This window comes from Ambystoma mexicanum, chromosome 5p, assembly GCF_040938575.1.
Source record: "Ambystoma mexicanum isolate Mex_15411 chromosome 5p, UKY_AmexF1_1, whole genome shotgun sequence".
Taxonomy (NCBI): Eukaryota; Metazoa; Chordata; class Amphibia; order Caudata; family Ambystomatidae; genus Ambystoma; species Ambystoma mexicanum.
This window is the reverse complement of record NC_090930.1, coordinates 1152288074-1152315348: the sequence shown is the minus strand read 5'-3', so window position 1 is coordinate 1152315348 and position 27275 is coordinate 1152288074. Positions and strand designations below refer to the sequence as shown.

General features: G+C 49.6%; 1 protein-coding gene across 1 annotated transcript in view; it reads left to right on the top strand.

Annotated features, from left to right (window-relative positions):
- ALDH5A1 (aldehyde dehydrogenase 5 family member A1) overlaps window positions 1-27275 on the top strand; it is a 386314-nt gene that overhangs the window by 258053 nt on the left and 100986 nt on the right. The window contains exon 7 of the mRNA XM_069613625.1: window positions 17108-17266. Within this exon, the coding sequence (XP_069469726.1) occupies window positions 17108-17266 (159 nt within the window). The remainder of the gene's footprint in view (window positions 1-17107; window positions 17267-27275) is intronic.

The window sequence follows — 27275 nt, the reverse complement described above, 5'->3', positions numbered from 1 at the left end:
TTTGTTAAACCCGGTAGGTAAGACTGTGGGATTGACTTCTGTAGTTTTACGGAAAGTTATAGTTTCTACCTTGTTGTTGGCTACATACATTTGTAAGTCAACGAAAGTAACTTTGTGCAATAATATCTAAGTGTGCTTGATACCAAATTGTTATGTTCAGGTAATAAAATAACTTATGTGATTCTCCATCTGTACCTTGCCAGATCTTTAAGATGTCTTCTTTATAGTATGTCCATATCTTAATACAAATCCAATATGTTTTCAGTTTTTTACGAAAAAAGGTTTTGCAAAAATAGACAATTGGGTCTCGCTGTCTAGGTGGGGTCCCTGTATACCTTCTCAAATTGACTGGGAACAGCCTGATCTTTTCCCCCTTCTCTCTCTATACAATGGTTGTCTGGGGTCCGAACAAGTCCATCAGCCCACCTCTGGTGCTGCAAGAAAAAAGTACGTCCTTCCATCACTTCATGCATGCCGTACAACATGCTGGCCAGTGTTCTCTCTGCTTTATTTCAGATCCCTCTATACTGCAAGCCTAAAGCAATACTATCCACGAGATAGTGGGCCACTATAAGCACTCGAGGTGCCTGGAGTCCTGGCAGCAAACCAAAGATGCTCCGACCTTCGCAACAGAGAAATTAGAAAATTAAATTAAATGTCCCACTTACTGTGCATTGCGGCGATAGCACTTGACCAAAGTCAGGCAGGGACCCTGAGACTGGTAATTCTCATGCCTGGCCAACAGCTGGGAGTCCTGGCAACTCCCAGCTGGAAAAGGGGATGGGTTAGGATATTTTATGCAATTTCTGCAGCTCAACCTAGCCTGTCATTGGTTAGCTCACCAAGGGCAGATGAGAGCGGCAGCTAATATGGAGGGGGTGAAGTAAAGGGTTACAGCAAGACAAACGTACTATAAAAAGGGTAAAGCGGAGAGACTGAATGTGGGTCGAGCGGGTGAGGTCAAGGGAGGAGAAGGCGGACCGAGCGACCAGAAGGTGGAAGGACGGTGGAACTGAGCATGGAAGAGACAGAGCATGTGCAAGGTGAGATATTGGTTAGTGAGAAAACATGGTACTTGAGGGTGAGGGTGCGTGAATGGCGAGTGAGTGAGACCAAGTGGGAGTGTAAGGGGTAAGTAAGGCTGAGTAAGAAGGATGATCGAGTGTGACCGGAGGGTGACTGTGAGAAATATGGCAGAGTGGGAATAGAATGGCGAAGGACAGTAGGAGTGGACGTGAGGTGAAATAACAAGAAAGCTAGAGAAAGAGAGGAAAGAACATCCGGGTGAGGAGTAGGAGGGTGTGAGAAAAAAAGGTTGAGTGTTACCTGGGCTGTTGGATGGCACCAATTTGTGTTATTATTATTCTTGTAGAAGCACAAGTTAGGATCCACCTTAAGGCCATCGAGGACGCAAGTCCAATAAGGCGGTTGCCGTTAGGCCCTCAACACTAGTCAACGAGATTCTAGATAGTAGGGATTACCGATCTAATGACCACCTTCAGGTTTTGGGGGGGTTTGGGCTAGAATGGAGGGGCACCCGAGGAGGAGGTGGGAGAGGCGGCCCTTACATGGACCCTGTTGAAGAACATAATAAAAACCCTTGAACCATCTTTGAGAAGTTAGTGTTTTCTTTAGGCCATCTGTGGCAAAAAGGTGACAGCAATTTAATGGGAGTGAAAATGTACATTAAGTCAAAGGATGTATTAAAAAAGAAATGATTGCAACAAAGTTGACACATGGGTACTTAGTGAACCGCTGTTGATTTATTTATTTTTATTTATATTTATAAAGTGCACTGCAGCCCTCGAGCATTGAGGCGCTGTGAAGGACATGTATGAAGGCATGATTCAGGGTTACAGTAACTTACTGCAGAATGATAAAATACATAGTGAACAGTTACATTGGGCATTACAAGGAAGCATACAGTGATGGTATCCGCTTATGGCTTTGCCAGGCAGATCTGTTAGACAAAGAGCCTAGTCTTGATGGCTTTCCTGAAGGCTGCATGAGAGTCAATCTGACGCAGTACTGGAGGGAGAGCGTTCCAGTGGGTGGCAGCCATGTTAGGGAAGCTCGAGCCACCAGTGGACACTTTGTGTGTGATGGGCGCCATTATTCTGTTGGCGTAGGCTGTTCTTGATGGTCTGGAAGTGGTGTGGGGGATAATTCTGTGGGCTAGATAGGGTGGTGCCAGCACATGAGGCATTTGTGTGTCAAGGCCAGTGTTTTGAACACAATCCTTTCCTTGACGGGGAGCCAGTGAGCATTCCTTATGATTTCCGAAATTTGCTTAAAAAAACAGTCCACATATTTACGGATGACTGAGTCCTTTTGCAAGGACAAGCTCTTGCTTGTGAAAGTTGCTGAGAGGTCTGGAGGAATTCTACCAGGAAAAGAAATCTGTAATGAATGGGAATAAAATATTTTCTAGAACAACTTCCTTAGACACGGAGGCAAGCATTACGCTTCTCTTTCTTTATTCACTTCCATAGAAAGAGCTCAGCAGCAAGTTTTGATGGACCCAAAAACCAGATGACATCTATACATGGAAAGGGTGCAGAAAGAACATACAATAATAACATTAAACTGAAGAAAAATCACATTATATAATTTCCAGTCCACAGTGAACAGTCACTGAAAAATAATAAACTCCATTTCCCAGCAAGCTAGGTTCAAGTTCAAGAAAAGGTCACTAAACACGTGACACCAGTCCTCCAATAACAGTAGGTAAATCCCTCCAAATAGGGACCAATAGTGCATCTCCTCCTCTTTCGAGGCTGCAAACTTTGAACCAAACCAAGAAGAAAAACATAACAGCTGTAGTCGTCGGCAGTGGACGTCTGTGGAGATACAAGGCACGTCAGGTTGGCTTATCCGAAGTCACTAGGAAAGGCAATAAAGAGTCAAGGGTTACCTGATGTATATATTAACCCTATTCATTATACAAAGGCGGGAGAGAAAAGAGTATTCCATTAGGCAAACCATACATGGCATGTTATACAATAAATTCATCGTCTTCATAAGACATTGCACAACTGCACACAAGCGTGGTACGCGTCCTGTATTTCTCTAGTCTGGCGGAATAATGCTCACCTCTGTGTCTTTAATAGAAGTAAGACTTTCTAAGGAAGTTGTTCTGGAAAATCGTTATTCTATGTCAGACCGGTTTAAAGCTTACTTACCTCTACGGATGCAGGTTGCTCTACCGGCTTCAGGTAGAATTGTTTAAAAATACTCGCCTGCCCAGTCGGCCATCCTCATGATGTCCTCTAAACGGACTCCGACCTGAAAGGCCTTTGATGCCATGGCGCCTCTCACCGAGTGAGCGCCAAAGAGATCAGTATCTATTCCTGCCTGTGAGAGCGTCGAGCGCGCCAGTGTTGGCACGGAAACCGCTTTATGCGGCTTGCGAAGTGCTATTAACAGTTGCCCGTTAGGAGAGGCCCTGAGTGGCGGGGCCACCTCCTCGTAGACCTTCAAGCACTTGACGAGGCATAGCTCAGGCTTTTTTGTAAAGGCAGGGTATGAGATAACTCTAGAATTGCATTTCGTTTGCCTGGATATATGAAGCACTATGCCGTCAGGCGAAAAGGATCTACCTGCAAGGTCGAGCGCCCTGACATCAGAGACTCTTCTGCAGGAGACCAAACATAGTAGCGTAGTGAGTTTGCTGGAAAGAGCAGTGCAAGATAACTCCTCGTTATGAGGCCAGGAAAGAAAAAAGATTCGGTACTCTGTTAACGTCCCACAGAGTGCTGTAACGGGATGCCCTTAAGTAGTCTGCACACTAGGTGGTATTCACCTGCTGGTAGGCCCTGCACAAGGTTATGGCTGGCTGAAATTGCGCAGCGGTAAGCGTTAACCGTCCTACAGGCGAGGTCCCGCTATACTAGTGTGGCCAGAAAGTTCAGAATTTCCTCTATAGGTGCTGAAACCGGATGGAGCTCTCGGTCCAAACACCAGCGTGTCAAGTCGCTCCAGGAGTTAGAGTACCTCTTGTTGGTAGCGGGGGCCCAGCTCTCCTCGATGAGACTGACTGCCTTGAGATGCCAGAATTAATGACTCGCTGAGGTGAAGGGGGTGGCGTTGGCCCGCCGGACCCGCTAGGAGATCTGGAGACTGGGGTAGAAGGATTGGAAAATCCGAGGAAAGTTCCAGAAGAACTGGATTACCAGGTCTGAGATGTCCACACCGGGGCTATGAGGACAAGCTCCACCTGTTCCTGACGGCCTTCGCCAGGGTCCTCGCTCTCATGGTGAAGGGGGGGGAAGGCGTAAAGAACTCCCCCGGTCCACCGCTGTAGGAATGCATCTGTCGCTGTTGCTGTTGGGTCCGGTCTCCAGCTGTAAAATTCCGGAAGTTTGGTGTTGAGGCGAGAGGCAAAGAGATATTTGGACATGGGTCCCCATACTTGTTGAAGCCGGCAGAAGATCTCTATGCTGAGTCTCCAATCACTGTAGTCAGTGGAGTGACTGGAGTGCCAATCCGCGACTACGTTTCTGAGACCTAGAAGATATTCCGCTGTGACGGAAATGTGGTGTTCCAGGCAGAAGTGCCAAAAGTCCTTGGCTAGTTCCGCTAGTGGCCTTGACTTGGTGCCACCCAGATGATTGATGTATCTTACTGCAGAAATGTTGTCCATCATGAGTAAAATACAGCAACTCAGTTTGTCTCTGGCGAAAGATCATACGGCGAAGGAGCCTGCTAGTCATTCCAGGCAATTTATGTGCATATCCAGTTCCTGAGAGGACCAAATTCCGCCCGTGGCCACTGTGCCGCATCTTTCTCCCCAGCCAGAGCTGAAGATCGCCCTGCTGTTCCAGGCCTCCATATGTGTGAGCCACCAGATGAGCTCTGTCCTTGCCTGTGGCGATAGAGTTAGACATTGAGAGTAGGAAAGGCTGCGTCTAAGTTGTTGCCCTTTCAGCCTCTGCAGTTCCCGGTAGTGAAGGGGGCCGGGAAATATTGCTTGTATGGATGAGGACAACAGGCCTATTATCCTCGCTAACTCCCGGAGGGAGATTATGTTCCTCTGTAGAAGCCTGCAAATTTCCTGTCGCTTGGCATGTATCTTGGCGGTAGGCAGGCAGAGTTGTGAGGTTTGCGTGTCCACAATGAATCCCAGGAATTCTGGGTTTTTGGAGGGACAGAGCATCAATTTCTCCCAATTGATGAGGAAACCAAGGTTGTGCAAGAGATCTACGGCAAGGCGGGCCTGTTGTTGCACCAGAGCCTGGGATTGAGCCATGAAAACGATGTCGTCCAGATATATAATCAGTCTGATACCTTTTACTCTAAGGTGAGCTGCGACCGGCCGTAGAAGTTAGGTAAATGCCCAGGGGGCCGAAGAGAGCCCGAAGGGCAAGCTCGTACATTCCCAGTCCTGATCCTGCCAAGTAAACCTGAGGTAACTTGCGTGCGCCTGATGAATGGGCACTGCCAGATAGGCGTCCGTGAGGTCTAGGCGAATCAACGAGTCGCCTGGCCTCAGGAGGTCTCTGATCAAGTGAATGCCCTCCATTTTGAAATGGCAGTATATTATGAAGTCGTTCAAAGCCTTGAGATTTATCACTGGACGCACTTTCTGTTTTCTTTGAACCAGAAATATAGGGCTGAAAAAACCACCCGGACTCGAGCACGGGCGTATGGCCCGCTTCTGGTGCAGCTGAAGTACCTCGCTGTCTAGTGCTGCTGCGTCTGCCTCGAACATAACTATTTGTGTGGGACGATGAGCTTGGAAAGGTTGAGCAAAGAGCTCTAGGCGCAAGCCTCTCACTGAGTCCCGAATCCAGGCATCCCCTGATAAGCAGTCCCAAGCCTGCGCAAAGAGAGCTATTCTCCCCCCCTATGGTGACTGCGGTGCTGACGCTGTTATGGTTGCACTGACCTGTGGGCTGTTGGGCATGATATCTGGCTGCACTCCTCCAGCTGCGTCCTCTTCCTCGACCCCTGAATGGCAAGAAGGTTTCTGAACGATCTTGCCATGAATTGTGGTGGTCTCTTGAATGTGGGGGGTCTCCTGTCAAGAGAATCGGCCGGAGGAGCGACCCCTGCCACGTCCGGCCCGGTAAAACTTTTTAGATATGAATACTCTTTTAATAGAGGCTTGAGCCTTGTCCAAAGCAGTGAAATTACCTACAAACTTTGCCATTTCTTTAACGAAGGGATCACCAAATAAAAGCCCCAGAGCTGCTGGACCAGACTCGGTGTCTGCCAGTTTTCCTAATTTAGGATCATTTTTAAGGAGAATGCCCTTTCTGCGTCCGTAGAAATGGCACAGTTGGTATTTCCTAACATGCAGAATGCCCTTTGGGACCAACCTGCCAGAATAGCGGGGTCAATTGGATTTCCCGTGTCCATGGCCTCTTCGGCCAGATCCATGATTTTTGCCAGGGGCCCCGAGATGTCAAGGACCTTCTCCTGACAAGAATGCCAGGCACGGTCGATAGCTTTCTTTGGATCCTTAACGTTCTTCCCTCGGAAGGTGATCATTTTAGTGTCTAATTCAGGGGCCAAAGCCACCTTTCCTGGAATCTCTGGCCGAGGACATTCAGAGCGGAGCTTGGCTGTGACTTCTTTATCCTTGGGCCGCCGCAGTCTGGCCTTGATATATTCAGTTGCTTCTGATGGTATTCCCAGTCTGACGACGTGCAGTGTATTGAATCCTCCGGAGTAAACATACCCTCAAGAGTGGGATGCTTCCCGGATGTCTGCTTGGGAATTGGGACTGCCATATTCCCAGAGGTAGAAGGTCTAGAGCCTATAGTGTGTTCATCCTCCTCTGAGGATAGGGGTGTTTGGTCGTCATACTGGGTCTCCCCTTGGAAATAGTCGTCATCAGCGCCCTGCTGTTCTTCCTCAGGGCTCGAGGGTCTGCCACCCGCATTGTCTTTGTCGGGGTGAGAGGGTATGACATTGGAAGGGATCTCCTTCCTAGTAAGAGGCTTTTTTAAGCCTGGAGAAAGCGTCCGAAATGGCAGTAGTGGCTTGCTCAGTCTGGCTCGGGGGGGTAGTGGCGGTGGTAAAAGGGTCCTTACTCTTGCGAGCCGGTGTACATCCCCCATCTGATAGGTACTTTCTCTTCTGGTTTCTCTTCTTTCCCAGCGGAGGCGCTGTTTGTAAATGTTCCCCTATGCTGTCAAACAGTGCTGTATAGGTAACAGCATTTCACAGACCACTTTCTTTATAGTGGTTTCCACAGATGATCCTAAGACTCTCTGACATAGCCACATCGTTGAACTCGTAAGCCGCCTCCTCCTCCCCTGACCAAGCTTGATCAGCCTGGGGAGGATAAGGGGGGAGTATGGAGCTGCCATGATAATAATAAAATGTGCAGCTTTTTTTTGTTGTTATAGTGGGTAATTAGACTGCCTTCTCTGCAACCCACTATAAAGAGCAAAAGGAGTAATCCTTATTTTCACCTCCTTTTTATAGAAGATAATCTGATGAAAAACACAGATCCTATAGTAAGACATGTAATGCTTTTCTCTCCGGCGCTTGTAAAATCTGTTGGAAAACAATGGAAACACGCAGCGCGAGCGCCAGAGTAGAAGAAAGCACGAAGAGGAAGCAAGAGCTCCCTCTTGTGTGCTTGTGCGTAATGACGCCTAAATTAATACGCTCTGCGCGGCCTCCGCCTCTCATGAAACGTTATAGAGAGGAGGCTCGCACAAGCGTCCCAAAGGAAAAAACAGACGGCTGCGGGCAATTTCAGAGCAAAGCTCCGCAACAAGAGAAGGCTCTCGGACGCCGGCCTGTAAACAGGAGCTGGCGTCGGAATGGGTACTAAAAATGACATGCTCGCACGAGCGAAATAAAATAAACACTGGCTTCGCGAACTGCGTACCTCAATATAAACGCTTCAGGTAAACACTCGCAATGCTAACCGCGTTAGTGATAATAAGAAACAAAGCAATATATCTCACTCAGAATCTATATATACTCATTCAAATCAATATAACAGAAACAAGGTATGAGGTAATGAAATTAACTTTTCGAGGGGATTGTGTCCTCTGATGTATTGCACATCTATGACCGTAATCACCACAGCTGTGCTGCTTCGGAAACATTTTTCGGGGTCTACGTCCTGCGTCAATGACATCGATATGCTGTCCCTCGAGGACCTCCGTCGAGCGCCGAAGTTACCGGATGTTCTATGTGGAACGCACGACGCCCGTAGCCTTAGTTCCGTTTTTTCTGCGAACGTGTATGCTTCGGAATCTCGGCGCGCCTCGGTTCTTCTCCTGTTGAATCGGTTCTTCTAACTTGGTTATTGTGCAAATATGTCTTCGTCTTCTTCTACCCCGCGGTCGTGCTTCAAGAAGTGTTGGGATTGCAGTTCCAAGATGTCCTTGACGGACCTGCACGACGTCCCTTTGGTGCCTCGGCGAGAACCACGCCATCGATGACTGCGATGTGGGAGCGGAAGAAGTTGTCTGTATGTAGGGTTTTCAAACCTCGTAAGTTGAAATCCACTGGGCTTTCGACCAACGATTCGAGGGGCGACTCTCGGCATCAGCGTAGGTCCAGGGGGGGGTCTTGTTCTCGGAGTGGGTCCCGCCATTCCTCTGCCTCTTCCAGGCACACTCGGAAGCGCCGTCACCGGTCGCCTTCCCTGTCCTCGTCTGAGGACTCTGTCAGACGGCAGGTGGCTTGTCCCAACAAGCATTCATCACCGGCGGAATGGGACGCATTTCGCAAGGAGATGATGGTGATTTTTGAATCCCAGGGCACCGTTCCGTCCGCACCTTCGAGAGAAGCTGGCAAGGAACGCGCTAGGGCCACCGCTGGCACGCCTTCGGGCTCTTCGGCGGTCGGCGCGATCATCGGGAGCCGTTGAGGACCCGATCGGATCGCCATAGCCATGCCAGGTCCAGGTCCCGGTCCTTGACGCCCTTGAGCCTGTGAGGCCTTCTAAGAAGGCATCAATGCCATCAGCGCCATGTCTGTCGAGGGAGTCTCTCGAGGCTCCGGCTCGGAGGAAGCCGTTGATGCCATCGGCGCCGAGGCCGTCGAAGGACACGCTTGGGGCTCCGGCCTCGAAGCCGTTGTGGAAGTCGTCGCCGCCTCGCTCGACGTCGATTCCATCGACGCCTTTTGAAGGGGCTTTACCGGAGGTGCCCCGGAGGGCCGTGGAACCTCTGCGGAAGGCCCTGAGTAAATCAGTGAGGCCTGTGTTTAAACCTTTTTCTGTACCTTCATCCAGGGATTTATTCCAGCCTTTTGGATTACATCTCATAGGTGGAAGGAGGGTCAGATGAGGAGGGGCTTGTACCTCCTGAGGTTCCTGATGACGTACTGTCTGGTCATAGCCAGATGCAAGGATTGACGCAGGTCTTCTATGACACCAGTGGTCTGGACACCTGTAACGCTCACCTGATTCCCGTAGAGGTGCCGGTCTTGACTGGGCGTATACCGTATCTTCAAAGGTGACATGTAACACACGGCTGGCTCTTTGGGCTGGACCTCTGTGCACTGTATGTCTGACTTGAAGGGTAAGATGTCTGCAGATAGAAAATATGGGAATAAGGAACTGGGTTATTGAATGTCTCTCTCTTCTTCCCTTTCTCTTCTCCTGTAGAACCCCAAAGGTTAACGCTCTCACCTTAGGTAAGTGAACGCCGTGCTCTCCATCTGCCTCGGGGCAGGGTGCTGTAACCAGTTTCTTCACTGGATAAGGGGAGCAGGCCTCTTGACTTCAGAGGACTGCTGTCCATCGTTTACTGCACGAACGGTAAGTTTCGAGTAATTCTAATGTCTTTAAAGTCTTTATTAATGATGTTTCTTGTTTTGCAGGGTTCCGGCGATGGCGGATGACGGGCTGAAGTGAGTTGAAGATGGAGCCCGTGTGATGAATAGAAGCGCCTGGAAGCACGTAAGTAAGCGCTTGTTGCCTGCTTCACGATGCGCTGTAACTGTCTTTTTATTTTGCAGGTACAAGTTCGGAGCGGCTGCAGGATGCCGGAATACCCACTGGGTTGGTTAGATGTGGAAAGGAGTAATGGCACGTGAGTATTAAAGTTCCCCAATGTCTTTAAACACACCTTGTTTTGTCTTTCAGATGCGGGATGCAGCGCCGAAGGCCTCCGGAGCATGCAAAGAGTTGGTAAGCTTTTGTCTTTCAGATGCCGGAATGCAGTGTGAAGACCTCCGGAGCGCACGAAGAGTAGGTAAGCCTTTGTCTTTCAGATGCCGGAATGCAGCGCGAGGCGTTGGTGACAGCCGATGGACCAGGTAAGTGAAGAGCTGTCACTGAAGACCGTAATGCTAACCTGTTCTTTCTTGTCTTTATAGGTGTTGCTGAAGACTGGATTCAGGATGGTAAGCCTTTTTCCTTAGGCCCAGGATCAGATGCAGAAGACACGATGAGCGTTCTGCTGCAGAGGATGCAGAATAACGCAAAGCAAGATTCATCCATCGGGTGTGGTTTAAATAGCCTCCTGTAGTGCTTAGGTGTCTCCTTCCACAGCCACGCCTAAGAAAAGAGTTCCTGCTTTCCAGAAGAGTTCCAGTGTTCTGAACCTAGGGAGTGGCTCCTGCCCCACCCAACAGGAAAAGTAGTCCCAAACAGAAGAGGATCAGGGGTTCAACTGGCAGGTAAGTAAGCAGCATGGTCTGCTGCAGGTAAGTCCACCCAAGCATTATGAGCCCGGCGCTTCCAGCGCTGGGACTGGGCATCTTTATGAGCCTGGTGCCACTGGCGCCAGGCCTGGGTCCAAAAGGTCCCAATTGGGACTGGCTGGCACTCGGAACCGGGGTTATGGGTCTGCTTCCAAGGGAGTTGGGAAAACCCTGACCTTTTGGAAGCAGAGATCATGACAACACATCCCCAGAGGTTGAGTTTGGCAGGGCGGAGCCTGGTACACACGTTGTCTTCGTACAGGCGTCTTATGTCGAGGGTGACGGAGTACTTGGGGTGGTCTGCTCCACCTGTGGATTTTCTGCAGGATGACCTGACAGATATATTGGACCATGGTCCACCCACTGACCCTGTGCTGCCATTTCATATGGCCTTGCAGAGAAGGGTGGCAGCGGCTTGGACTGCTCCGGAGAGTCTCCCGGCAGTGAATAAGTCGCTACCGAAAAAATAGCGTCCAGCAAGTGGCGACCCCAGCTACTTGTCTACGCACCCCACTCCGGAGAGTTTGGTGGTGCAGGCGGCTACGGCCCCAGCTAAGCAGGCTGCGTGCCCTACCATCCCTCCGGATAGGGACGACAAGCACTTTGACGGTTGGGCGAAGAAAGTATTTTCTTCTGGGGGTATGGCTTTACAGGCAGCCAACTCCGTTTGTGCCTTGGCAAGATTCACTCACACTCTGTAGAATTGTGTATCTTTGGCGGCTGAACATATTCCCGAAGGGGATGAACGGGATGGTTTTTTTGCACTCGTGCAGGATGGCAAGGATGCCATGTGTGAATCCGTTTAGTCGGGTCTGGACGTGGCAGACTGCGTCAGCCGGTCCATGGCTGTGAGCATCGTGATGCGCCGGTTTGCGTGGTTGCGGAAGTCGGGTTTGCTCCTGATGTACAGTCCCGGCTTCTCAACATGCCCTTTGATGGTGACCATCTTTTTTGGCAGCAAGGCTGACGAGAATGTTGAGAGGTTGTAGACCTCCAAAACTGCAGCAAAGACATTGAGCGCTGCAGTACGTCAACCTCCGCCTTTTCGTCCTAGGGGACAGCAATGAAGGGGAGGTTCCTTTCGATACTATTCTTCCTTTGGTAGATCGAGGGGAGCTGCCAGTCAAAGCGGCCAACGTAGGAGTACCAGAGGTGGAAAACAAGGTACTCGAGGTGCCAAGGCCACTCGGGCAGTTGCCTTTTTGCCCTCAGGCACTGTAGCAGCCACTTCCGCTCAGTCGTGAGGCCATTTCCCATGGTTCGCCGGTTGGGGGAAGGCTGGCGCAGCATCTTGTAGAATGCTGTGCCATTACTTCAGATGTGTGGGTTCTGGAGATCATAGCCCACGGCTACTGTCTTCCTTTCAGAGGCCTCACGACAATCCACCGGGAAGCGCTCTTTGAAGAGTCCGGATCTGCTCCTTGCGCAGGAAATCAAATCCCTGCTGGAGAAAGGCACCATAGAACTGGTGCCTATAGCGGAGAGGAACAAGGGATGGTATTCCCCATATTTTTTTATCCCGAAAAAAGACGGGGGATTGAGACCCATCATGGACTTGCATGGTTTGAACAAGCTCCTCAGAAAGGACAAGTTCAAGATGGTTACTCTCTCTCAAGTCCTCCAGGCCCTTCAACTTCAGGATGGTTGGTGTCTCTCGACGTCAAGGCTGCTTACTTTCATGTGCCGATTCATCCCAAGCACAGGAAGTACCTGAGGTTTGCGGTTGGCGACTCGTATTTTCAGTTTCAGGTCCTGCCGTTCGGATTGTCCTCTGCCCGAGGGTCTTTACCAAGCTAATGGTGGTGGTGGCAGCGTATCTCAGGAAAGGGGGAATTCACGTCTAACCCTACCTGGATGATTGGTTGATCAGGGCGCGCTCTCTCGAGCAAGCCCTCGATCATCTGTCGGTCACTGACACTCCCTTCACTAGCTGGGCTTCTCCCTCAACTTAAAGAAGCCTCATTAGTCACCTACCCAGCCGCTCCAGTACATCGGAGCAGTGCTCAACACATCCCTGGGACAGTGTTCGCCTCCCCAGGTGAGGGCTCATCACATTCTGCAGATGGTGGACAAGTTTCAACATGCCCAGAGTCTCCCGGCGTTCGAGTTCTTGAGGTTGCTCGGCCTCATAGCTTCCTGCATTCTACTGGTGCCAGAGGTCAGGCTGCGGATGAGATCTCTGCAGTGGACTCTCAAGATCCAATGGTCGCAGTCCTCTGGCAGGATGTCAGATCCCGTTCAGCTGCCGCCCTCGGTCGCCCAGGATCTTCTGTGGTGGGCCGTCAAAGGCAATCTGATGAAGAGGGGCTCCGTTTTGGCTACCCTGGCCGGAGGTAACGATCGTGACGGACGCATTCCCTCACGGGATGGGGAGCTCATGCCAACGAGTTGACAGTCAGCGGTCGTTGGTCTCCGTCGGAGTCCTGACTCCATATCAATCTGTTGGAGCTGAGGGCCGTCGGGTTAGCCCTGAAGGCTTTTCTTCCATCTGTGCTGGGGATGAGTGTCCTGATTATGACGGACAATACAGTGGCCATGCACTACCTCAACAAAAAGGGGGGGCAGGGTCTCTCCCACTGTGCAGAGAGGCAATGAGCTCTGCTTCTGGGCCATCCAGCAGGAAATTTCGATCTCAGCAGTTCATCTGGCCGGAGACAAACACGGCGGCGGACGCTCTGAGCAGGCAGAGCACTGTCTCTCACGAGTGGGAGCTGGCTCAGGAAGTTCTTTTGGAGATCTTCGCCATTTGGGGTGCCCCACAAGTGGATCTCTTCGCCACCAGTGTCAACTGGAAGTGCGAAAGATTCTGCTTGCGGGAATTTCCGTTCGTAGTGGAGTGGACCTTCCCACTGCTGTACGCGTTCCCTCCAGTCCCCATCATTCTGCAAGTGTTGCAGAGGTTACGGAGGTTCGGTTCCCGAATGATCCTCATTGCTCGAGTGTGGGCCAGGAGAGCGTGGTACCCGGACCTTCTCAACATGTCCATCTGCCCTCCACGCCGTCTTCCCTACTGAGACGATCTGCTCTCACAGGAGGGGGGTCGGGTTCTCCATCCAGAGGTCAATTCTCTCAGCCTTCATACTAGGCATCTGAAAGGCTGAGGTATAAGTATTGGGACCTCCCTGAAGAAGAGATGGAAGTGTTGCTTTCGACCAGAAGGCCCGCAACAAAATCCCTGTACCGTTGCTGTTGGAGAAAGTTCTGCGACTGGTGCAGGGTACAGAATGTGGATCCTTTTCAGTGTTCAATTCCTGTGGTTCTGTCTTTTGTGCTTTCAACAAGGGCCTGCAAGTGGGTACCATTAAGGGTTACCTGGCGGCGCTGTCCATATTTAAGTGCTCGTCTGAGTGTTCTTCTTTTAAGATGCCTTTTGATTTCTCAGTTTCTGAACGGGCTAACTAATGTGTTTCCTCTGTCACCTTTCCAGGTGCCCGGTTGGGATTTGAAGTTAGTTTTAAAGTTCCTGATGGGAGCTCTGTTTGAGCCCTTACATTCTTGTCCATTGAGACTGTTGTCCTTTAAGACTGTATTTTTAGTTGTGGTTACTTCCGCTCGCAGAGTGAGTGAGTTGCAGGCACTAACCACCAAGCCACCTTTCACAGTGTTCCATAAGGACAGGGTTGTCCTTAGGGTTCGTCCTTCTTTTCTTCCGAAGGTTGTGTCGGAATTTAATTTGAGCCAGAATGCAGTTCTTCCGGCGTTCTATCCTCCTCTGCATCCTGGTAAGGAAAAGGAGAGGCTCCATAAGTTGGATCCTAGGAGAGCTTTAAGTTTCTACATCTCGCGCATGTCCCGGGTCAGAGTGGACGATTAGCTATTTGTAGGATACGCTGGAAGGTGTTTGGGTCAAGCTGTTTCTAAACAGACCTTGTCCCGTTGTATCATCTTGACAATCTCTGAATGCTACCGTTTGGCGGGTAAGGACCCTCCGGTGGGATTACAGGCTCATTCTACAAGGGGTGTGGCTGCCTCCACTGCTCTGCAGAGGGGTGTTCCCATTCGTGATATTTGTGAAGCAGCCACATGGGCCTCTGTCCATACTTTTGTAAAACACTACTCCATGGATTCTATCCATGGGCAAGATTTGGCCTTTGGCAAGGCGGTCCTCTATTCTGCAATTTGATTGGGCATTCTAATATTCTAAATTATTTTCCCACCTCCATACGATTGGTGCCACACGTTCTGGGGAAAAAACTACAACTGAGGCTACGGGCGTTGTGCGTCCTACATATAACATCCGGTGACGTCGGTGCTCGACAGAGGCCCTCGAGGGACAGCGTATCGACGTCATCGACGCAGGACGCAGATGCCGAAAAACATTTCCGAAGCAGCACAGCTGTGGTGATTACTGTCATAGATGTGGAATACGTCGGAGGAACAAACGTTACCAGATAAGAAAGTAACTTGTTCATCTCTTACTGTGAGCAGCAAAGAAAGGGGAGGAGATGCACTATTGGTCCCTATTTAAAAGGATTTACCTACTGTTATTGGAGGACTGGTGTCACATGTTTAGTGACCTTTTCTTGAACTTGGACCTAGCTTGCTGGGAAATGGAGTTTATTATTTTTCAGAGACTGTTCACTGTGGACTGGAAATTATATAATGTGATTTTTCTTCACTTGAATGTTATTATTGTATGTTTTTTCTTCACCCTCTCTATGTATAGATGCCATCTGGTTTTTGGGTGCATCAAAACTTGCTGCTGAGCTCTTTCTATGGAAGTGAATAAAGAAAGAGAAGCATAATGTGAGCCTCTGGTCTTGACATCGAATTAATCGAGAACTATGCCGGTTGACCCTGTGTTAAAGAAAGTAACAAAAGGCCGCTTCAGAGAGCTGTGTTTTGAACCCCTGTTGCTGTGTTGTTGTGGCAGAATAGCTACATGTTATGAAGAGGCCTGCGTTAGGCCCATTCTGTGTAGCCATGTCTAATTATTCGTACACTTTGCACACAACACATGTTACAACCCTGTCCTGGCATATTTCTGCCTGCAACCCAGCAACATGACGTCACATCTCAGTGTTGTACTTGTGTTTTCTGTATCATGACCTTATTTGGTACATATTTTCCATAGAAGTGATCTGCTAGCTGAACCCTATATAACGAAACCTGTCCTGACTCCAGCTTCTGCAAGATGTTACCATTATGCAAAGTTGGCTAGGTAGCGTAGTGCCCACCTGGAGTCTGGCCAATGTGTTTTTATGTCTTTAATTTCATTGTTTTTTTTTATAACGCTCCTAATAGCGTACTGGAGTTCTGTTTCTAAGTGCAGATCTGGGATTCGAACCTCTGTTGCTCTGCTTGGTCTTGCATCCAAGATCAGCAACCAGGACAAGATGGTCTCTATGTACAAATAGTCAGAGATACTTCTGACGGCTCTGTGCGACTGGTGAACTCTCTGTCCAAACCTCAGCTGCCATTTGGGAACCTGTTCATCTTATCCATAATATGAACTGGTTTATCAGCCTGGCTCATTGCGTGTTATTGTATACCTGTCCTTCAGGCAATTCCCTCATTCTATATGACCACAACATTGGTTTACTGCCTCAAGGCATGGCAGCGACCCATAAATTAAATCTGCAGGTAATGGCGATATTAGTCACTACTAGCACATATGGTGCTGAAGTCTGTGGAAGCCAGGAGGACGAAAGCGGAACCTAGGGCAGTAAATGCTTCTCTCCTAGGACTTCCTCGAAGGACCTCAGTAATTGGCATGAGAGCAGGCATTCAGCCAGGACCTCCCCTGATTCAGCTAAAGAGTCTCTTCCTATGGCTCAGGGCCAATGAGAACGTGTTTATTAGTTGATGTAGTGCAAGTAAGGAAATTAGACTGCTGGCTAGAACACACCGTATACCTTGACTCATTTAAATAAAGAATGCCTTTGTTGCGGCAGCGGAGGGTGTGGAACCATACCCAGCCTTGGTATTTCCCTTCTGGGAAAGGGAGATGGGGGCCATCACCCAAAGATTTAATAGACAAGAAGACCCTCAACGTTTTCCTGGGGCTATTCGTTTCTCTGCTGCATAAAGCTATCTCTGAAGGAGCACTTACTCTTAAAGGACTTGGTATCTTGAACGTCTGCCATTAAGAGCCGCCAAGTGGCAGATGGTAAACTGGTCTTAAATTGGAAAAGAGGGAAATAATGGTTTGATTGCATTTCTTCATGCATCACGTATGAGGCCAGTACATGTTTCTTTCTTTCCTGGCCTTATTTAAATAACTTCGACATGGTTCGTTACAAGTTCTTCAAAATACTTGCGCTGCGTCTCCACCATTTGTAATGGAACAACGGTTGGAGGCAATGCCCATTCCCCATGGTTCAAATGTGAGCACAGGCTGTACTGTGGAGGTTGAAAAGCTGTCTCCACTGGAGGTTTCACTAACTGCATCCCATAACTCCATTTGATGTGCTGGCATGGGCTGTGTTATGGGTATACTAGTGTGCATTATTAAATGATAAAGTTTGCTTTTTTCTGCAATTTTTAGACCTGTGTCTGTTCAAACCGTTTCTTGGTGCAAAAAGGAATCCATGATACATTTGTGAAGAAATTTGCTGAAGCCATCAAAAAAGAACTTCATGTGGGGAATGGATTTGAAGCCAGCACTACTCAAGGACCATTAATCAATGAAAAAGCAGTGGAAAAGGTAACCGTAAAAGTCGTGTATATTTGTTTTATGTATGTGAACATGTATGTATCAAGTATTTAAAGTTGTTTCAAAATCGGGTGATAACGCTATGCAATTAAGTTTTTCTTGGATTGCATTTACATATGCATATTTTGAGACTCATTTCAGGTGTGTTCCTCTCCTCACACAGTAACGCTTGTCTCAACTCCTTGTAAAATTACAGCACGTTTTTGAAATGTGTATTTGTACACTGCTACACTTAGCATAGATATAGTAAAAAGACATGTGTCCTCCACAGTTAACAGAGCCTAACTTACAAACACATTCCAAAAGCAGGACAAGGCTGCAGTCTTGAGCAACGCAGGTTCACAGGATACGCTGCCCGACGACACGTAACACGTTTGTTACGTTCACACTACCGAGCCTATAAAAATCTGAGGTTCGGACCCAATGCAGCAAAGCCCTCGCAGGACAAGGACGCGAGCAACATAGGCGTTTAGTGACGAAGAGGTCTGCGGTGCAGATAGTTGGTGCGGACGATTCACCCCCTTATCTGCAGCCGCCAGGTAAAGAGTTGGGGAGTTAGCTTGCATTGCGCTTCTTAGCTCTTCTCTTGAGCCTTTCACCTATTGAGTCCCCTGCAACCTTCCCCTCTGCCCCGTCCCCTGACCATGCTGTGTGCGCCCCTTCCCTGTCGCTCCCTACCTGCGCTGTCCGTGGCCCCTCGCATTCCTTGATTGTGTGTGCCTCTGCGCTTCTTCCATCCCTGTCTGTTTGCTCTGCATGTCCTCGGCCTGCATGGTCCCTCGCATTCCTGTGAGCGCGTGTGCATCCTCCGTCCTTGACGTGCCCCCTTTTTTGCATGTTCCTTCGCATTCCTCGAATGCATGTGCCTGCACATCCTTTCCTTTCCATGCCTGCCCGCGCTCCGCATCCTCGGCCTGTGTTGTCCCGCACATACCCATGATTGCATGTGTTCCAACGCTCTTCCATCCTTGGCCATGTTTTTGCCCCTGCACGTCCTAACCCGCATGGTCCCTTGCAATCCTAGATTGCGTTGGTTCCTTGCACCCGACATCCTTGGTTACTCGAACTGCGCATCCTTTGTACACGCCTCCTCTCACAATCCCTTGACCGCGTTTGCCTCGTGACCCTTCCCTCTCCAGCTTGCCTTACCCGCTCCCCGAACGCCATTGCTCCCCTGCTGGCCCTTACCCTCGCCCTCGCCCTGCTGCTTCTCTATCCTTGGTGTTTTGCTCTGTGTCTGCTGTGCTCATCCCCCTCTATGGTTTCTTAATTGACGGCTCTGCTTTGCTCATATTGCTCTGTCTCTGCTGCTCTCTTCCTTCTTCTAGGTTCCCTCATCAACTATCCTGTTTTTGCTGTGTACTGCTGTGTTCTGCTTTGTTTGTTCCCTCTTCTAGGTCATCTTTCGCCATCTGTTCTGTTTTTTGCTGTAAATTGTCTTTTGTACTGTTGTGCTCTTCCTTCCTCCCAGGTTCTCTTTCATTGACTGCTCTGGTTTCTTGTTGCCCTGCAAACCTGGTTGTTAATCATACTGCCATGTGTTCATTTGTGCTCTCTCCCTAGCCCTCCATCTAGTTCAGTGTATCTATTTACCACTTGTTCTTGTCTCGTTCCGTCTCGTCTGCTTGCACCCACCTGTGTTCTCCCCCAGCCCTTCTTCTCTCACTCCCACCCACACCCCATCTCATCTCTCCTCTTCCCCTCCTCCACATCATCTATGGTGCTCTCTGTTTCTCCTATCTTCTCCAACTGCTTTTCTATTGACTATCCTACCCTTCTCACTAAGTCTGGTAGGAAGAAGTTCAAAAAGGATATCCTGGTCTTCAACCCAGGCCTCCCTATCGCTGATACCTACACCATCGCTTCCTCTAGACAGACCCTCACCGACATCCTCTTTGTCGTTCCTTTGCCAGACCTATGGACTCTTGATATGGTCTCTGTGCTTTCTCCTTTCTCTTCCTCTCCCATTAATGGTGGCACCCGGGAGGCCCTCCTGGCTTCCTTCCACTCCTCGAAGGTCATCATGAATGTTTACCTGAATGGCACCGTCTTGGTCCAAGGCCCTCGGGCCAACCTCCTCTTTGATAGACGCCTCCCGCGCCTTACCAATTTCCTCTCCTCTCTCGCTGTCCCTTCTCTCCCTTCTTTGGCTTCCTTGCCTCTCCCCTCTGCCACTTCTCTCGTGCCCTCTTCCTCCTCCTTGGCTACCTTGCCCTCTCCTCCAATCTCCTCTGCCCACCCTCAAGCTCTTCCTACACTTCGGCAGGGAGTACCTCTGATTTGTACCCCTCCCCAGAATTCTTTCAAGGGTGGCAACCTTCTCCACCTTGCCACACTTTACTCTCGCTCAGCTGTCAAACACTATTCTGACAAATGCCATCTCCTGCAAGACTTTGACCTTGATGTCCTTGGTCTCACCGAGACATGGTTCACTGGCAGCTCTGTCACAAGCTTTGACACTCTCCTCACTGATGGCTACAAGATCCTCTCTGTGTCAAGATGTACGTCCCTGGGACGTGGTGTACCTGAATATCCAGGAGGTGTTCGTTGAGGCGATGCCAGGCTGTCGGTTGGTTGGTAGTCCGAAGAAAGATGACGCCAAAAGTCAGCCCCACTCCCGCCCTAATGGTACAGGGCTGAAGGGGAACCAACTCCTGACGCCACAAATGAGGCACTTCCCTGGGTCTTAATGTGGCACCAGAACAGTGCAAGCACTGACAGGGAAGGCCGTTCCAACAGTGGTACTGGGCTGGCAGATGACAGGTCCAGCAGTAGGAACCAGGAAGAAAGACGATGATGCAGGCAACTTGCTAGACAGGGTCCCAGCCAAGGGCAAACAGCAGACAGGATCAGGCAGAGGAACTGGAGGGGGACCCCAAGGCAGGGCCACAAGGAAGGAGGAGCAGACAGGAAGCAGGACCCAAGGCTAGGAGGGGGCACAAGGAGCAGAACAGGACCTGGGAAGGAAGGAATCGGGAGTGGGGCAGAACCAGGGCAGGATCAACAGGAGCAGGGAACAACCCCTTACAAGACAGGAGGGGAAGGCAGAGTACTGAGCAGGTCAGGACTCGCACAGAGCGATGCAGCGGGTCGGGAACCAAACTGCGTTGAGACGCGACTAGTTCCCGACCGGACCGCATAATAAGGAAATCCCCGCCAGAATGAGGCCAGACACGCAACGCCTCCTCGCACGTGCCCATGGCGCGAAAGCGAGATTTGCAACGCAAGCTCTGCGCTGCCGCCTGACTGCGAATGCGCAGTGTTCCGGAGTCGGTGAGATGCACCCGCGCGAGGCGGCACCCCATGCAACCGTGACACCCCCCCCCCTCCGCCATTACCCCCTCCCGCAACCCCCACCCCCGAGCAGTAACGGGGGTATAATCTCCAGAGTCGTCCAAGACCAGGGGGACCCCTCAAGGACTGCCTGCAGGTAGGTGGTGGTGTCCTAACACTCTGCACCCAAATCCAACCATTCCGGTGGGGGTGTAGCCTTGATCTTCCCAGAGTGGATCACTGCCTCTATCATTCCTATGCAAGCCCACTCCTCCTTTGAATGCCTGGTCTATATGCTTTCTCTCCTGGCCACTCTCTCACAGTGGCTACTATCTACTGGCCACCTGGTCGGATCACCTCCTTCCTCTCCGAGTGGGCGGACCTCTTTTCTTCACTCCTGGCCTTGACCACTGAACTCCACCTTCTTGGCGACTTCAACATCCACCTGGATGCTTCCTGTCCTGACACAGGAACCTTTCGCGACCTTTGCGACTCTCTCGCTCTCTATTCTTCCCTTTGGCCCGTCTCACTCTGCAGGGCACAATCTTGATGTTCTGATCTCCTCAAACCTCCCCCTCTCTAACCCTCTGACCATTCCTCTCTCCTGGAGTGACCATTGTCTCATCTCCTCTCATCTCTCCCTCTCCCTCTACCCCTCAGGCCAAGCCAAACCCCACACTGCCACCCACCTTCTCAGTCATTCGACCCATGAAGCGTGTGTCAGTTGAGCCTTTTGCCACCTCTTTCTCTCCTGCTCCTGCACCTCTGGTTGACTCGCACCCTGACACAGCCCATTCCATTTTCCACTCTATTTCTGACACTCTTGATGTACTTGCCCCTGTCATGCGGATCCGTGTGAAGTCTAAATTCAAGAGCAACTCCTGGTACGACTCAGACCTGGTCACCCTTAAACAGAAGTGTAGGGTGGCTGAGAGGAAATGGTTGGCATCTTGGACATCCTCTGACAAACTGGCCTGCCGCCTGCTCCAAAGGCAATACCGACTCTCTGTCCTCACTAAGAAGAGAGCTCACATCCAAACCTGCATCTCTGCGGCATCTAACAACTCGGCCGAACTCTGTAAAACCTGCAAGGAACTGGCCAATCCTGCTGCAGTCTCTACCTCTACTGTCCCCTCCCTGGCCCTCTGTACGGCCCTGGCTTCTCATTTCATCTAAAAAAAAACATGACATCCTGTGCACACTTTTGTCCTCCCCTGCTTCTCCCTCCACTCTCTCCTCTTCCTCTGGCCCCCCTGCGGCCACCCCTCGCCCCCCTCCCTTTTCTGCCTTTCCTCTCTTCACCCCAGACAAGGTTTCTAGACAAGCCCGATCTATGAAAGCCTTGTCAAAACAGGTTCTTCCAAAACCATCAAGGATCACATTGACACCCTCGCTCCAGCACTGACTGACTTCTGCAACCACTCTTTTGCCACTAGAACTTTGCCTCCCCCCCTGAAGCACTCTCTTGCGCACCCTCTTCTCAAGAAACCCTCAGCCGACCCCTCCTATCCGGCGAACTATCGTCCGATCTCCATCACTCCTTTTCTGGGCAAACTCCTGGATAAGATGGCCCTCTCCGCACTTAATCTTCACACTGAATCTGTTGGTTGTCTCCATGACCAAGTCTGGCTTCAGAGCATCCAGAAGCACGGAAACTGCTCTCCTGAACATCCGTGAAGACCTGCTCTCTAACCTCGATGCTGATCTCCCCTCTTTCCTCATCTTACTTGATCTCTCTTCTGCCTTTGACACGGTCAACCATGCCATCCTGCTCAGCCGGATTGGTAATAACCTGGATATCACTGATCAAGCTCTGGCCTGGCTGGCTTCCTTCCTCTCGGACCGACCCTCCCAGGTCCAACTCGGGTCCTTCCTCTCCTCTATCTCCCTCTCTACCTGTGGTGTTCCCTAGGGGTCTAACTTTTCTCCCTGGTTGTTCAACCAATACCTGGCACCTCTTGCCCACCGCTGCTGTCTGCCCCAACCTTCAGTGCTGTGCGGACGACACTCTGCTCACTTTCAGGCTCCCCTCTGCCACCTCCTCTCCTTTCCTCATCCCGGATTGTCTGTCTGCAATCCAGAAGTGGTGTGCCACCAATGATCTCTGCCTGAATTCCAGTAAGACGAAGATCGTCCTCATCGGCACACCTGCACCTTCTTTTCCTGCCACTCTCTGGCTGGGCTCCATTGGCCCTCTTCCTGCTCCGACATATGAGGCTAAGAACCTCAGGGTCATCTTTGACTCCATACTCTCCTTCTCTCCACACATCTCCGACTTCTCTGAGAAGTCATACTACCAACTGCACCTCCTCAGAGGTATTCTTCCTTTTCTCTCCTTCCCCCAGAAGCTCTCGGTCTTCAGAGCTCTGGTTCTCTCTAGGCTTGACTACAGCAACAGCCTCTTTTTAAATCTGCCTGCCTCTACTCTGTCCTCTACAACTCATCCAGAACAGGACTGCAAGACTTGTCCTTGGCCTCAGGCGCAGGGATCGTATCTCTCAAGCCCTGAAATCTCTCCATTGGCTGCAAGGATTAGGTTCAAGACCCTTTGTTTGTTTATTAATTTGATAATGCGCACCAAGCCCATGGGCAGCTGGGCGCAGCAGTAAAAGAATTCTCAAAGCTTAGTTACAGTGCTTGCCACAGGTTAGTGCATACATGCGAGTACAGTGTGTAGTACAGTAAATGGAACAGTACAGATATTTGCCATTCGTGGATACAGGTGAACACAATGTGAGTACAGTAAATGATGCAGTATAAACATTTGTAGAGCATGGAAAGGTAAACAGGACAGGGGTCATACTAACATAGTGTAAATTAGTGAATGCCTATGGCTACGGCTATGGATGACCAGGTCCGGTGTGCTAGTCGCAGCAGTAATGTCAGGTGCAGTGGTTGTCAGGGTGTAAAGGTTAAGGGTCTTTGGAATGAAGCCATTTGAGGGCATTAATTCTGAATCTGGCGTAGGGTAGAGGACGTCTAAGGTCTATTGGGAGTGTATTCCATACTTGCGCGGCTTTGACTGGGAACCTAGTTCGTGGTTAGTTTAAATCTAGGGATTTCAAGCAGGAATGTGTTGGAAGATCTCAAAGGTGGGGTTATGGATTTCCTGGTGATTTTTTCCGATAAGTAAGGAGGTGCTAGATTGTTAAGACATTTGGAAGTGATATTGTGTTTTTTTTTTTTTTAAACAATATTTTTATTGATTTTACAACAAGAAATATTCAAACTGTGTCCCACTACACCTCCCCCCACCCCCACCGGGAAAGTTCTTATCGCCGCTCTGCTCTCTGAGAGTCTCTAGTTCAATTTAACTAAACATGTCCAGTATCTTAATTTTGTGTGAGCACCACTGCTCCATATAGTCACTTTGCAAGTATTCCAAAGTCACTGCCCACTCCTCTCTGAATTTCTGATGGTTCCCTTGAAGATTGTAAGTAATATGTTCCATCGTTATGTGGGACCATACTCTTCTTATCCAATCTAATGCCATTGGTGGGTGTTTCTGCTTCCATTTTTGGGCTATTTCCAGCCAAACTCGGATTAGTAGGCCCATAAAGTTTCTTTTCTGGGATTTGGTGAGGGTTCTAACTTTCGGGTCCCAAATCCCACATAGCCACACCTCCTCCCCTGGATCCCCCATGTCTGGGAACATCAACTTCATGTGCGCCTTAACGTCACTCCAATATTGTTGTAGGTTAGGGCAGTCCCACCAAATATGCCGCCAGTTGTCTTCTGCCCTACAGTCCCTCCAACATGCATTGGAAACTCCCCTGTACATGGTGTGTAGTCTTTCTGGCGTGTAGTGCCATTGGAGGAGAATTTTCATCCACATTTCTTTTGAGTGTATTGCTTTCGTTAGCTTGGGTATCAGCTCCCATGTGTATTCCCATGACTCCCTTGGTATCTTTTTCCTCAGTCTTTTCCCACCTCTTAATGTATGGCCATTGTACTTCCTCCCCAAGAGAATTTATAAATCTGTATATGTTTTAGACCAGCTTCCTAGAGCCATAATTTGTCATAATGTATTTTTCGAATGAGGTTAATTCTCTCGCGGCCGCTTCTCTTATTTTGGGTGAGTCTAACCAGTGGTATAGTTGGTCGTATCTGTATTTGTCTGAGGCGTTGAGGTTCAATAGAGAGGTGCAGTCTTCAAATGATCTTATGTGTCCCACTTGGAACATATCCCCCACCATTTTGCAACCTGCGTCCTCCCATTTTTGGTATGCATTCCTCTCGAGGCCTGGGGGGAATTCAGGGTTTTTGAATAGGGGCATGAATGGTGCTGGGTCTTTTGTTAGTGTGCCCATCTTGGTGGCTCTGTCCCAAATTTCTAGTGCCGTTTGCATTATTACACTTATGCGTGTATTGGGGTGCCTGTTTCCTCCCGACCCATAGCAGGTGTCTTGTGGGTGTGGTTGCTACTGCCCTATCTTGGGCTGCCCAAAGCCTCGGAGTTTTCCGGTATCCATTCTTTCAATATCCAGAGTTGGGCTGCCTCGTAATATTTTTTAAAGTGCGGTAGTGCACAACCCCCATCATTTCTAGCCGCTGTGAGAACTGTGTTGGATGCTCTCGGTGTTTTCCCCTGCCATATGTATTCCGTGACTGCTTTCATTAGGGACTTGAAGAGTTTCGGGGTGGGCCTTATTGGTAGGGCTTGAAACAGGTACGTAAATTTGGGAAGGATGGTCATCTTGATCACCGTCATCCGCCCCCACCATGTTATTGCTTATGGTTTCAACTTCTCGAGGTCCCTTTTTATTTGTCTTAATATCGAGGGGTAGTTTTGGGCGTATAGATGTTGTATTTTGTGTGTCAGGGTAATTCCCAGATATTTGACCCCCTGCTGTGCAACCTTTAGTTGGAGATCCTCTGCAATTGATTGAATCTGCTCGGAGTCTCCTGCCAGTATCGGTGTTTCTGATTTCTGTCTGTTGATCTTGAGACATGACAATGTGCTGAATGTTTCTATTTCCTGCATAAGAAGTGGGAGGGAGTTTTCTGGGTCCCCCAGCATCACAAGCATGTCATCTGCATATGCGGCTATTTTATGTTCGGTTCCTCCCATGTCTATGCCCTTTATTTCCTTATTACTTCTAATCCGCGCTGATAGGGGTTCCAGAAAAAGTGCGTATAGCAGGGGGGACAGAGGGCAGCCTTGTTTCGTCCCCCTCTCAATTTGAATTTTCTCTGAGAGAGCTCCATTCACTGCAACCCTGATGGAGGGTGATTCATAGTTAGCTTTGATCATCTTGATGAAGGGCTCCCCCATCCCCATTTTCCTCAGCGTATGAAAAAGGAACGACCACTCGACTCGGTCAAATGCCTTTTCCGCGTCCAAGGCCAGTATTGTCAGGGGGGTGTTGAGTTATACCTATTTTTTCCACAATATGTAGGACCCTCCTAATATTGTCGTGCGTTTGTCTACCGGGGACAAAACCCGCCTGGTCCTGGTGGACCAGGCGCGGGAGTATTTGCGTGAGTCTCGTGGCTAGAATTTTAGTATATAACTTCGCATCCAGGTTTAGTAATGCTATTGGACGATATGATGTTGGGAGTTCTGGGTCTTTTCCCTGTTTGTGTATCACCAGCATTTTTGCCTCATTCATCGATGGAGTGATGTCGCCTTTGTCTTTGAATGAGTTAAAGAGTTCCGTTAGGACCGGGGCCAATATATCGCTATAGGTTTTATAAAATTGAGCGGTGTAGCCGTCCGGGCCCGGGGCCTTATTTCTGGGAAGGTCTTTAATTGCTTTAATGAAATTTCTTTGTCTAACATCTGCCTCTCTACTTCCGTTAGTGACGGGAGCGTCACCCCGTCTAAATATGTTCTTTGGGGGGAGTCATCCGGGTGATCGGATGAGTATAGGTGCCGGTAAAAGTGTTTGAATATGGCACCAATTTCCGTCGTTTGTGTTTTCCTAATCCCTTTCTCGTCCTGCAGTGCCTTTACTGTCCTATCCTGAATTTTCCCCCTCAACTGTCTGGCCAGGAGCTTGTCCGCTCTGTTGGCCTTTATGTAATACCAGTGTTTCAATCTTAGTAATTGTCTTTCTGATTTTTTTTGTACGGATGGAATCTAGTTGGCTTTGTACGTGTCTCAGAGTTCTTTGCAGCTTCATAGTTGGGTTCTTTATGATTTCAGCTTGGATTTTGCTAATGTTGGCCTCCAGCTCCCTTTCCCATTGGAGGTTAAGTCTCTCCCTCTGGGCTTTTTGTGCGATTATGTGACCCCTCGTAACCGCCTTCAGGGCTTCCCATTGTATTTCTATCGGTATGTCTGGGAGGTTGTTGCTATCAAGGTATTCGATGATTTGTTCGCGAATGGTGTTCCCTAATACCGGGTCTCGGAGTATCTCTTCTGGGAGCCGGCATTTCCACAAGCCTGGGTGTAGTGGGGTAAGCATTATTTCCATCGAGAGGGGGGCATGGTCAGAAAGTGAAATGGTGCCAATTTCTACCCTCCGCATTTTTCCCAGAATGGTTGGGGTGGCCCATAGGTAGTCTATCCTCGACATTGATTGGTGTACATGTGAATAATACGTGAAGCCTTGCTGATCAGTGTTAATGTGCCTCCAGGTATCTGCCAGTGCTAAATTGGACATTTTCTGTTTCAGGGCTTTCGAGGGGGAGCATTGCCCCTGCTGTCTGGGGGCCGATCTGTCCAGATTGGGGTCCCACGCTATATTTAGGTCTCCTCCCATCACTATTTCCCCTGTGGCGA